Source organism: Corvus kubaryi, unplaced genomic scaffold (assembly GCF_017639235.1).
Source record: "Corvus kubaryi isolate FWS band 111438036 unplaced genomic scaffold, C.kubaryi_AGA036_p1.0 37397, whole genome shotgun sequence".
Classification (NCBI taxonomy): Eukaryota; Metazoa; Chordata; class Aves; order Passeriformes; family Corvidae; genus Corvus; species Corvus kubaryi.
The window spans coordinates 21,459,787-21,472,238 of record NW_024581136.1 but is presented as its reverse complement, the minus strand read 5'-3'; the positions used below and the strand labels follow the sequence as shown (position 1 = coordinate 21,472,238).

General features: G+C 40.4%; 1 protein-coding gene across 1 annotated transcript in view; it reads right to left on the bottom strand.

Annotated features, from left to right (window-relative positions):
• Window positions 1–12,452, bottom strand: part of WWTR1 (WW domain containing transcription regulator 1) — a 51,547-nt gene that overhangs the window by 20,392 nt on the left and 18,703 nt on the right. Inside the window, exon 2 of the mRNA XM_042041831.1 lies at window positions 3,716–3,846. Coding sequence (XP_041897765.1) covers window positions 3,716–3,846 — 131 coding nt within the window. The remainder of the gene's footprint in view (window positions 1–3,715; window positions 3,847–12,452) is intronic.

The window sequence follows — 12,452 nt, the reverse complement described above, 5'->3', positions numbered from 1 at the left end:
CATAACGTAGAATAGAGAAAGACTACAAAACAAGTAGCATTTAATTAAAAAAAGTTGCGAAAGAAATTCCTGTAAGGATCTAATTTTTCCTCTACATCTTGCTACACATAGCTCAAAATCATCCTCCACAATCTTTTTACACCAGGGAATGCCATGAAGGCAGAAAGGCGTGTGTAGCTCACATTCAGGCACCCCTGCAGGAGGTCTTTGATCAGGCAGCAGTGTGACCCTTAGCTTGGTGCACTGCAACTGCTCTCTCCTTCCTCTCAGGCACAGGGGGTCCCTGCAGATTGGTGTCCTTGTTCAGGGACCCAGGCCTGACAACTAAAACAAGGATTTGGAGTAACTCCTTCTTTCACATATGGCCCTTCATTCTACTGCATTAATTGATTGGCAAGAGATAGTTAATACCTTATCCATCAGCTGGAAAAGACTCTGTTTTAGAACGGGCAGAAAATTAGGATCTGTGCAGGATCAGCATCACAGTAAATGAAGTTTTTGAAGTCCTTACAAAGACACAAGAAATACACTGTTTTCTGCTTGTCTTCAGTCTGAGGCTGATAATTTTTCCTTTTGCTTCCAACAACAAAACATACAACAAAAACATTGTATTAATGCTGCCCTTTCCTTAGTATATACATCTACAAATCATCTTAGAAGAATAACGATGGTAAAATGTTAAGAAAAAACATAGTGAACAAGTCTGAATATATGCTAACCTGCAAGACTATGCTTTCAATCTATGTGACAAATTTCCCTTTTCATTCATGAAATGTCACTGAATTTAATGGTGGTGTGTAAATGAGCACAGAAGCTTGCTAGTATATACTACTTTTCTGTAAATTTAACAAGATGCATCAAAGGAAAAAACACCTTCCGATGCCTTTGTTCTATAACATTTAAAAGGTAGTGCTTTAAATATAAGTGTGAAAACTAATACTAATGAAGTGTTCACTTATAGCTCATAAATAGGCAACATAAAACCACAGTAAAGAAAAGGTAGAAAAATACAGCAGATTTTTAAAAGTATGACTACTAACTTCAACCAACTTTCACTATATGCTTTTGCATGCCTCCAGCACAGGCATACTATGATTTGGTATCACTTAGTCACACTCTGTGCTTTGATAAAACGTTTGTAAGTGCCTTAGTGCAATTTCCAGCAAATATTGCTGAAAGAAGTTTATAAACCAAAGAAACAAGCCATACAAAACAAACCATATTTTCCTCCTCTTCATAAGAAGTACAACAAGGAAAACATATTTTAGTAACTGGAAGTGCAGATCAGTGTGCAGACCTGAAATACTTATATCCTTTTCTTTCAAGTGGCACATCTTCAAAAGAAAAACTTCTTTTAATTCCTACAGTACGAAAAAATAGAATATGCTAAGGCAAAAGACGGATGCACAGACTTCATTTGCTGCAAAGTCACAAAATTAGGGCCAGAAGAGTGGTATCGCTGGGTATCTAGCTCCTGGTTCTCCTCTGATGTCTGTGAGATGTCGACACAATCACTTCTGGCTCCGAGGTCTGACTGCCAGGCCAGCACTGCTCACTGCAGCAGACCCAGGAATGCGGGTGTTAGCAGTTACACTGCTGGCAGAACAGAGGAGCAGAAAGGCCCTTCCTTTTGGCTACGGCAATTTAAAAATAGAAACATTCTACTTTAGTACTGGAAACGACAGTCAGATGTATTTTAAACTGCCACGTGAAGTATTCAGAGGCTGCAGTGTTCTGTTCAGATTACTGCAATCTTTCTGTGTAATTTCTCTATGTGTATATACATGCATATACACACAGTTTCTAGATTAAATCTTATAAGTTATAATTTTTAACAGAATAGTGTTACACTTAGTGTGTCTTTGAAAGCCACCAAAATGCGAAAAAGCTCACCAAGACATATTGATGGAATGTTTTCTGGATTAAATAAATACAGACACAGTGTAGATTTTTACATACTGCTTCTAGTGGGAAATTCAATTACACATCTGAACCACTACACCAAGAACTGCATAAACACCTACCAAAAAGTAGAACCTCATCATATATGTATATATATACGAAGACTACTGAATGAAATACAGACTGTATTTAATGGGATGGATTTTGAAGTCTGTGGAAATACACTTACTGGGCACCTGAAGTACCTTCAAGAACAGACTCTTCATTAGATACAGACTTTTATTTCTAATCCTTTGAATCTCAAGAAAGACCCTCCTCTAAAATTCAGTGTACATTAGTTTACATCCAGGATTTGGCTTTCATTCACTTCCACTAATAAACTGAGGGGAAAAGTGCTCTGTACACTGTCGTGATTCATGGCACGGCTATTTTTTAACTAGGGACAATGTAACAGATGTTAACATAAGTGGAGGAGGTGGTATGAACAAAAACCCTGCTGTCCTATTCTTACCTCTTGGCCATTCCAGCACTGCTATAAACAGACTGACCCACACGCAGCTGTGGTTTGAAGCCACAGCAGAGCAACTGTTAGTTTTACCACACGCTATGACACTGCAGATAGTCCAACCTTTCAGATTTTATTCAGGTTTCTTTTGCAGACATCCATTCTCACATTATGATTTGCTACTTCCCACTAAGTCACATAACATAACCAACACTCTTACTGCATATATGCAAGCAAGGCAGTTGTTGAGAGAAAGGTAGAAAAAAGAACTGAAGTTAATTACCTCAGAGGTCAGCCTAGGTGTTTCTTATAAATTTAAGACAAAAGTAAATATTGCACTACTTCTACTGGTGACCATTAGCAGACAAATGTTCAGCATTTTCTTGGCATGTGAAGAGACAGCACTCATAAACCACCATGCAAGTGAATAATCAAGACATCATGAGATCAACTTACCAAAAATTAACCAGAACAAGAATCTGCTATGTGTTTTTAAGTCTGCCTTTTTGACATAGTTTTGTGATCTTGAGGCTGTAAGCTTACCTGTTCTCATCTTCTTGAGTGGTAGAAAATTTAAAGCTCCAGGAGTGAAATATTAGGGATTATTTATAATTCTCAATTACACATGAAAATGTTTTCTTCCATTCACAAATTTTCTTTAAAATTTTCAGAGCTTTCATGGCTTTATTTTCATTAAGGCTTAAATCTGGCAATATCAGATTGATGTAAGTTGACAATTAAATTTACACTTGAAGTGCTAAACAGGAACAGCAAGGGAACCACACCAATTATAAGAAATTTTTAGGTAATTCATACTGCAAAGCAGGCTTTTTAGTATTTTGCAAGCTGCTTCCAGTGCAGAACCTCACTATGCAAAAGCCCTATCACCATAAATAAACTAACAAGCAAACCAGCTACACCTTCTGACCTGAAGAAACACAGGGCTAACTGTGGACAGGTTATCCAACAGCTTGGACATGATATGGGGGGCTTCTGGGGTTTTATACCACTTCCGAACAGAAAAGCACAGACAGAATTAATTTTTCTATGTCTAACACTACATCAAAAAACCACAGAGGCTCTAAAATAGAACATGAGATGTTAGAACTTCACCTCAAACTGTACAAATTCACTTGCTGCCACGTCCACAGAAAATTAAGTAAATGAAGGGGAGAACATACTGTTAAGGTCTGATAGCAGAATCAGAGCTACCTTCTTGAACCAAAAATTACTTAGACAACCAAATCAGAAGGTGTCTCTCTGATCTCTTTTGTGTTTTCACCAGAGAGTTTTCACCAGAGTACTCACTGAGATTTGGCTGAGACGTTGCCATGGACCTCTGCGGTGTGGACGCGGCTGGAGGATGGTGGCTAACATGATTCAGTGGCTGGTTCATAGGTTTTCGAGGATCTTGCCATGTTGTAATTTTTTCTATGTGACTGAGAAAGAAGAGATACAAGCTCAACACAAAATACCTGGTATATTATATAAACAGTTAAAATAATGTCATGAAAGTCCTATTTATTTTTCTTATTCCACATGTCTGTCCTTGTCATCTCACCCTCACCCACGTGAAATCATCTATCATCTGGTTGTTTACTTCTGATCTTCTGCCCCTGCTGTTGAATGACTTTTGCTCTACTGTTGAATGACTTTTACTTGAACAATTGTTAAATACTACTGTCAAGTTAAAAACCTGTAATACACACTCATCTTCAGATTATTTAATTGTCTGAAAGTTGTTTACTCTTGTCCTATCAGTCTTTTTCTACATACTCAATATATGGCCATTCCTCGCTCAGCAATAGTCATTTTGCTCAGTGTTGAAAACACAAGTCTTTGTCTTGCCAAACCCAACTGCTTTGTTGCTTCCCATGCTATGAAAACTAGTCTTTCTATATGTCCCCAAGAGTAACAGCATATATTCCCACTACCAAACCAGGCAGATTACAGCCTCATGACTCACACGTAATCACCAAGTTCTCTGTAAAGGCATTAAGAGTTTTTATTGCAACGTAGTAAACAACATACCTACCATTTCAGTATGCAAACTCTCATGTACATGTATTACCCTGAAAACAGTGGAGTTGTGCAAAAATCCACATAAATTTTACAGTGAGATAAACAATGATCACTGTAAAATATTTTTGGCCACAGGATTCAGTGGTGAAAGAGCTGTGGTTTTGTTGCAACTGAAAGTTTACACTGAAATGCACCTGTTTTGTAAGAAACTTAATAGGACAAGCATTTTAGGGATGAGCAGGTACTTCTATTTGAAGCAAGAAATGAAAAAGGAACTATGTTAAAGCAATCAATAGTCTGGTGTCTATCAAGGGATTGCCTGGCTCCAAGCCCAATCAACTAACCAGGTTCCTGTCTGTACTTGAGTGGGTTCTCCTCTACTAGTGTTTTGGTACAAAGAGGTAAGTCTTTAAGAAGAATACATCAAGAAGCATAAAAATTTTAAGATTCTGTGTCTGGAAAACCATTTTGATCCAACTCTCATACAAGAACCATCTAAAATCTTTACTGAGCTCCACCTTGAACTTGTCATTGCTTTTGCTGACACTAGTGGCATGGCCACCACTGCTGTCACCCTCCACACCCAGCTGATCACCAGACCTATTTCACAACCAAGTTTCAATCTATTTTGTGATATATATCTCAGGTATTACTGAAAATAGTGTAAATTACAAGAAGAGAAAAAGGAAAAGAACCTAGACCATTTTTTAAAGAGTAGAAAAATGTGATGTCTTTATGTAGTCTGTAGCCATTTTCTTTTCCTAATATTTTCCATTTAATGTACAATTCCCAAACTGAAAATCACACTTTCACATGAATGTTACTCAGCCTCAAGCTGCTGAGTCACTTCCTTTCTTCACAGCTTCTAGAGTATTTGTTTATTATTCACAATGAAATCACTCACCATTACTTCTGCCTAGAATTAAAACACTTTATTCTCCCCTCATTATAAATCTTTATTACATTTTAGCTTTTCTTCTCTTTACTCTTACATTTCAAGTATAAGAATCCTTGCATACAGTGCATGAAGTCAAAGAGCCTCAAACTTTAACAATATCTTGCCTCATCTATAATATTGAAATAGAACTATGTCGGTATGTAAGGAACTTTTATGACTTGCTTTTGCAAGATTCTTATTTGAGGCATATTCAAACATACGACAAAGCAGCCCCAAAATCCATACTAAAATTCTCACTTTCAAGTTTTTCATAAGCAATTTTTGCATCTCTTATTATTATAAATCCTAATATCAGAGCAGGCCATTTCTCAACAAGGTCTTCATTCATAAACAAGCAAAACAGGAAAGCAGAGATGTCAATTTTAGCTCCTATTTCTCCACCACAGGTGAGACTGATGGGGGACTCCATAGGCAAACAAGAACTTTACATGTTCCAGTAAAATCTGGGAAAGTTAAATATTTACAACTCAAATGAGATACACAAGAATCCGACAAAGAGGACAGAGAATATGCTACCATAACTGCTTCTCCAACCGGCTCAGATCATGGCATTCCCACCCATAAAGTCCTGCAGTGCTCCAATTCAGCAAGTGGGAGCAAGTGGCAAATTGTATGCCAATGGTGGACCCTCATTAAAAACTAAACGAAAGCTCAGACCCAAACAGATGAGTATTTTACTAGGACTTTGGGATTCTGTTCCACCTGTTGTACCTTAGGCTTTTGTTAAATGAGTCCTGCTTGGGTGTCTGCCTCCCGCTTTGAAATGTCAGTGTTTCTCTGAATTTGTGCTGCTGCTTTGTCCCGCATTTTGTAACTGCAAGGCTCTAATTCCTGACGTCCACTGCAGCCATGCCAAGACATCTCAGTGAGTTTAAATCAGCAAGCAGCAGCACAAAGGACACCAATTCTCTTTCTGCTTGTACTTGCTCCAACAACAAATGTATCTCAGTGGGTTCTATTGTCAGACCTTTTTTTTTCTGGTATTAGGAAATTCAGAGGTACTCATCTAAAATGGTTTTAGGGGAACTGAGAAGGATAAACTGATTATTCTGTGCTATCTGCACTACCACCTGAAATAACACAAACACGGAGTTTGACTAACAGTGTCAAGCTTTTTTGGGGTCCTTTATCAGGGCTTAAACATAGGGACTGAGTGTGGATTTTGTGACTCAGCCACATCAAAGTGGAGCTGCTGCTGAGTGGGAAGCTGGTGACTCACCAGCACCCACAGCCCTCACGCTCTGACTCATGAGCCCCTCCAAGGGAGCCCCACTCACACTGCCTTGGAGCACCTCCAGCCGTCCGCTTCCGGCTACACCACCAAAGCCAAACATTGGGAAATCTGTTTACATCTCCTGGAGCAGAGCCAAAGCATTGCCCAACCTTCTCTCTGTCCCTCTGCTCCCTGTAAACAAAAACAGCACAGAAAGGAAGTGCATTGGAAGTTAGAGGCCATTCACAGTGCTCTGACACTGTGTGATGTGGCAGATAGGCGTTTATACAGATGGGAAGTTTTTTAAATTTAAGAAAGTTACCTCAGGGCCACAACATTTGAGTCTATTGTCTGAGCTTGCTCAGGGTACTACAGTGCAATTTCTGGTAAAACTAAAGCCAGAGCCAAGCCCCACACTATTCCAGTAACCAACACCATGCAGGATGCAGCAACAAAGGGGAACTGTGTACAGGCTCACAGAATCTTGAGCATCTGTAAAAGTCTAGTATCATCTACTTCTTAAAAACCTTAGCTCTAGTCTTCTTTTTTATGTGATCTTGGGGTCTTACAGTCACAGGTGAGGAAAACATAAAATATGAATGGGAATGATTTCTATCTTTAGAAACAATTACCCTAGGTGCACACATCCAATTCTCACAGAAATTAATGGAATTTGTGTGTATATACAACACAGCACTATCAAACTGGGCTAAAAAAGAAAATCCAGGAAAGGTCTCTCAAGGTCCTTGTATTGGGTTTGTGTGGCCTGGTTTTGGTAGCAGGGGGGCTACAGGGGTGGCTTCCTCCACATCTGGCAGAGCCAATCCCTGGTGGCTCCAAAGACGGATGTGCTGCTGGCCAAGGCTGGGCCCGTTAGAAATGGTGATAACACCTCTGCGATAACAGATTTAAGAAGAAAGAAAAAAGTTACGGGGCAGTTTTAATTGTGGCCAGAGAAGAATGGGGTGAGAACAACAACTGTGCAGACACCAAGGTCAGGGGAGGAGGGACAGGACGTGCTCCAGGCACTGGAACTGAGATTCCTCTGCAGCCTGTAGTGAAGACCATGGTGAAGCCTCCCTATGGAGGTCCATGGAGATGCAGAGATCCACCTGCAGCCCGTGGAGGAGATGCGTGCTGGAGCAGGTGGATGCTTGAGCGGAGGCTGTGATCCTGTGGGAGGCCCATGGAGAGGGAAGCCCATGCTGGAGCAGCCTGTCCTTAAAGGACTGCACCCTGTGGAAGAGTGATCCACGCTGCAGCAGTTTGAGGACTGCTGCCTGTGGGATGGACTCACATGGCAGCAGTTTGCAAAGAATTGTTGCTTGTGAGATGGACTCACATTAGAGAAGCTCCTGAAGAACTGTCTCTCATGGGAGGAACCCCACAGTGCAGCAGGGTAACAACTCTTGTCCCTGAGCAGTGGGAGAAGCCTCGGAGGATGAACTGACCATAATCCCCATTCCCTGTCTCTCTGCGCCGCTAGGGTAGGAGGTAGAGCTGGAAGGAGGGAGGGGTGGGGAAATGGTGTTTTTAAGGGTTTATTTTACTTCTCATTATCCCACTCCAACTTTGTTGGTAATAAATTCAATTCATATCTCTAATTAGATCCTGTTTTGCCCATGATGGTATTTGATGAGTGATCTCTCTGGTCCTTATCTCAACCCATGAACCCTTTGTCATATTTTCTCTCCCCTGTCCAGCTGCAGAGAGGAGTGAGAGTGGCTTTGGTGGGTGCCTGGCATCTGGTCAAGATCAACCCACTACAGTTTGTTAACTATCAGGGATCTTTTACACAGTACAAGTGAATAAGCGCAAAACGAAAGACCACAAACCCGATATTCTTTGTCATTAAACAGGAAATTCAAAACCCATTGCTACAAACTAAAGAAATGAAATCTACTTAGTACAGACTTCATTTATTTAAAAATAATAGTAAGTCACAAGGTTCCAATTCACCTATGGGAAAAAAATCTCATGAAGTGACTTTGAGAAGTATGCTTTTACACCTTTACGGTAAGCAAAAAAAAGTGCACAAGTACTTAGTTCTGTGTAACAATTAGGAAAAAAATGACCGTCCATATAAAAATAACCTTTTTTTCTTATGAAGACCTTTGATCTCACTTCCCTCACACATTTCAAAATTACTTCCAGGCCTAGTGTTCCTAGGAAACTTCAGTAGGAGAAAGATAAGACCCACTAGTACAGAAAAATAAAAATGCCGGTTTAGGCAAAAAAATTAAATCACAAATCAGTATTTTTAAATGCTTACCAGCAGTAGTTACATTTATTGGGACATTTAGAGACCTGCAAACCCACTGCTCGCTACAGAACCACCACCTCCTCCCTAGGGATGGCAGCAGCAGTGGTGCCACTGTCATACCTCCATGAGTGCCTTGCCTTAAGGTGGTGAGTCTGGCCATGGGTAGGGCCAGGAATCTCTGAAGGGGATCAAGAGGATCAAGAAAATGCTACAATTACGCAGTACTTCACAGCAGCTTATGGCAGCTGTTGGAACTGGTGGGAGGACTGGCTGGGGGGTGCCACAACAACTAGCAACTGTTGCCAGACCATGCACAGCCCGTCACCCTCAGTACTACCCCCGTTCCTTCCCACCAAGGTCACCTTGCGCCAGCACCTGCCGGCTCTGAAGACGTGGGGATGCACTTCTGTTACTGTCATCCTTCTAATCCTAAAGCAGGAGGAATTTATTGTTCACTAAAAAACAGTAGGTGAGAAACATCTTAGATTACCTCTAATACAAAAACCTGTACATATGCTATGTGTTCCCCTGGATATTGAAAGAGAATTTGTGAATGCTTCTTGCTAGGAATCCTTCATTAAGCACTCCTCTTGATTATTAGCAAAATATTTCTTTGCAGATATTCTGTCTTCTCCATGGTTATTATATGCATAAAAAGAAAGGCAGGATGTGGTCCAACAACTGCATGAGAATATGGTGTTTTGTCCTTAGATGTAGTCGGATGTCTTCTTTTGCCATGCTGCTTTTCCCCTTCTCTCACCATAGACTGGAAAATTTCAAGAGCCAAGTTATGCTCTCATCACAACATGGAAAGACTTTACAGAAGCACAGCACCATGTCCTAATGTCATGCATTCACCCGTGCATTTGATAACTGTAATTCATTAAGTAGACTGCAGCAGTCCCCATGATGTAGGATCTACCTTCAAACACATAAGAGACAGTCACTTCTCTTACAAGTGCTTGAAAATCATGCCATTTCAGTAGGACAGCCCAATTCTTATAGCTTGTCACTTGTTTACAGCTCTGTTAAATTCAAACTTAAGTGGAAATGGGACTGAGTTAAATTATGATCTGAATCATGTCCTGCTAAAGACAATGAGCTTCACGCTGGCATGAACCCACATAGAAAATGTTTGGAGAAAATTCTTGATTGGCATCAACAGTTTACATGCCAGACTGTGCAGACAAAGCATCGATGTCATTAGGCTGGCAGTTGTCTCAAGACTTTTTTTTTAGCTTATATTCACATTACTAAAGGAAATTTTAACACAATGCACACAGCTAACTCAGTGCTAGCTTCTCTTCACTCTCTTGTGGTCATGCATTGTGACATCACAGTTAATTATTTAATCACACGCTTTTTCCAGAGTACCCGTCTTACTAAGTGCATTTCAGTACTCAAAGGCTCTATTTCTGATCTGCTATGAAGTATTTTTTTTAACTAACATGCAGCTTCGTACCATACCTACTGCAAAATTTTCAAACTCCGTTCTAGTGGCAAGTGTAATAAACTACCTTTAAAAGATAATGAGAAAATCATCACAGGGCAACTTCAGACATCTCCATTTGGTTTTGCAAGGCTATCCCCATTCTACAGATCAGGGGTACAACATATTTATCAGTATCCAGTGTTTTCAGGGACTACTTTGAAACCCCTGAATCTACAAAATACATATTGCTTTTGTGTTCAAAACACAGCTTCCAGTGACTTCAGCTACCACTATGAGTAAGTGGCATATTATAAATCACAGGGAGGCATGGGGGAGGGGGGGTAGTGTAGGTTGGGGAGGGAGTTCTTACTTTCAAATACAGATACCCTTTCACGCAATTATATACAGACAAAAATCCACCTTTTTTTCAGCAAGCACTAAAACAGATGAACAGAAGACGAAGGACTAGGGCCTTTCTTTAAGCTACCTTGTGAACATACAATAATTCACAAAAACATTTTGAGCAAATAATGGGTAAAAATAGTACACCCAATGGACAATATTCACCACATCATTCTCTCATAGCTTTATCACCTGTAACAACCACATTAAAAATTAATGCTATCTGCAGGACATTCTCCATTAGCCTGACATTTTCGAACATCATATACAGTAAAGCTGATACAGCTGGTTCTCTTCCAGCTACACAAAGAAGAATGCTATTACCTTCTTTCTCATACACACAAGAGGAATGCACATTTATTTTTAGAAGGGTCCCATCTCCTCTAAAAAGACATATGAGAAATAATGGGTTCTTTTAAAGAAAACCTGTGATGATGTTACACAAGAACCCAGACAGGATAATTTAGAATACTGGTGTCCATCCAGTTAGCTAAGAACAGACACTGAGTGTCTGGCACTGGCCTGGGGGCTGTGGGCATTTGGTGCAGAGTACTGGTTAACGTGACAAACGGGTAAGATGCTGCTTTCATGGGACAATACTTTGAGATGGGAAAAACAGATAGCTACAGCGTATTTCTGACTATTTAGCATGGGTGCCTTGACATGTTGAGGTTTCTTGATGTTTCCAAATGTCCGGGGCAGACCAAAGGGCACTTGGGCTGTTACAAATAAAACCAGGTTTAAAGTCTCTTCTATTTTTCTGCATTCTAAATTACAAATAATGCATGAGGTAGTTTAAGGTCCCAATTGAATCCTGGTAGATTGTATTACAACCCACAAGCAGGCAGCTTGCCCATGGCTCCATGGTCACGGCAGTGCCATATGGCAGCTGCTCTTGCCAACAGCCTGTGGTGCCAAGACAATAAGGATGGACACCGTGGTCAACTTGTTGAACTTGCAGAAACAAACCTTGCTGATTGTTTCAGCTACATCAACAGATTGATCTGCCTGAGCCTGCCGCCCCACTTCAGTCAAAAGAAAATGGAGAAAAAGATTTGGAAAGGAGGACAGGGCCAGGCCACTGCTCTCAGCAGTGCCCTCCAGCCAGGACAGCATCAGCCTATTTCATAGTCATTTCTGGTCTTCTGATTTCTGACAGAGGAGGGAAGAACGGGATTAACAAAAATACACAGCATTTTATTCCAAAATCAGACATCTAAAGACACATGCTGTACTAAGTGTTTAGTATGAAGAACTCCCCTCTCTGAAAAGGAAAAATTTTGCCTCATCTTCCGGCACTTCCAAAGCGCTTCCTGGCACTTCAGAGTAACCTAGTGGAGCCACTCTGAGTCCACAGCTGTTGCAAAGTACTCGAGGCACCCCCATGGACACCTCAAAACAACCGGTGGCTCAGCCACAACAGCTGCCTCAGCAATTTAATTATATGCCAACATTACTCACTACTAATAAAGAATGGACAAAATGTTGCCTTATCCGAAGGCAAAATGTTAATAATATTTTGCAAAAATCATGCATGCACTATATACACATGAAACGAATATACCTATCAGGTGGAAGAGCTTAGAGCTGCATGCTCCTGATTCCATTTCTGCTGTTAAACAGTTGGAAAGAATAAGAATATATCGTTCCTTACATCACTAAAAGCACACAAATATAAAATCCAGTATTTCTCAATCACTTTCCTTTAGAGTGCAGAAATTCAATAGTTCAGCCACTTGTTACTGTGGGAGTTCA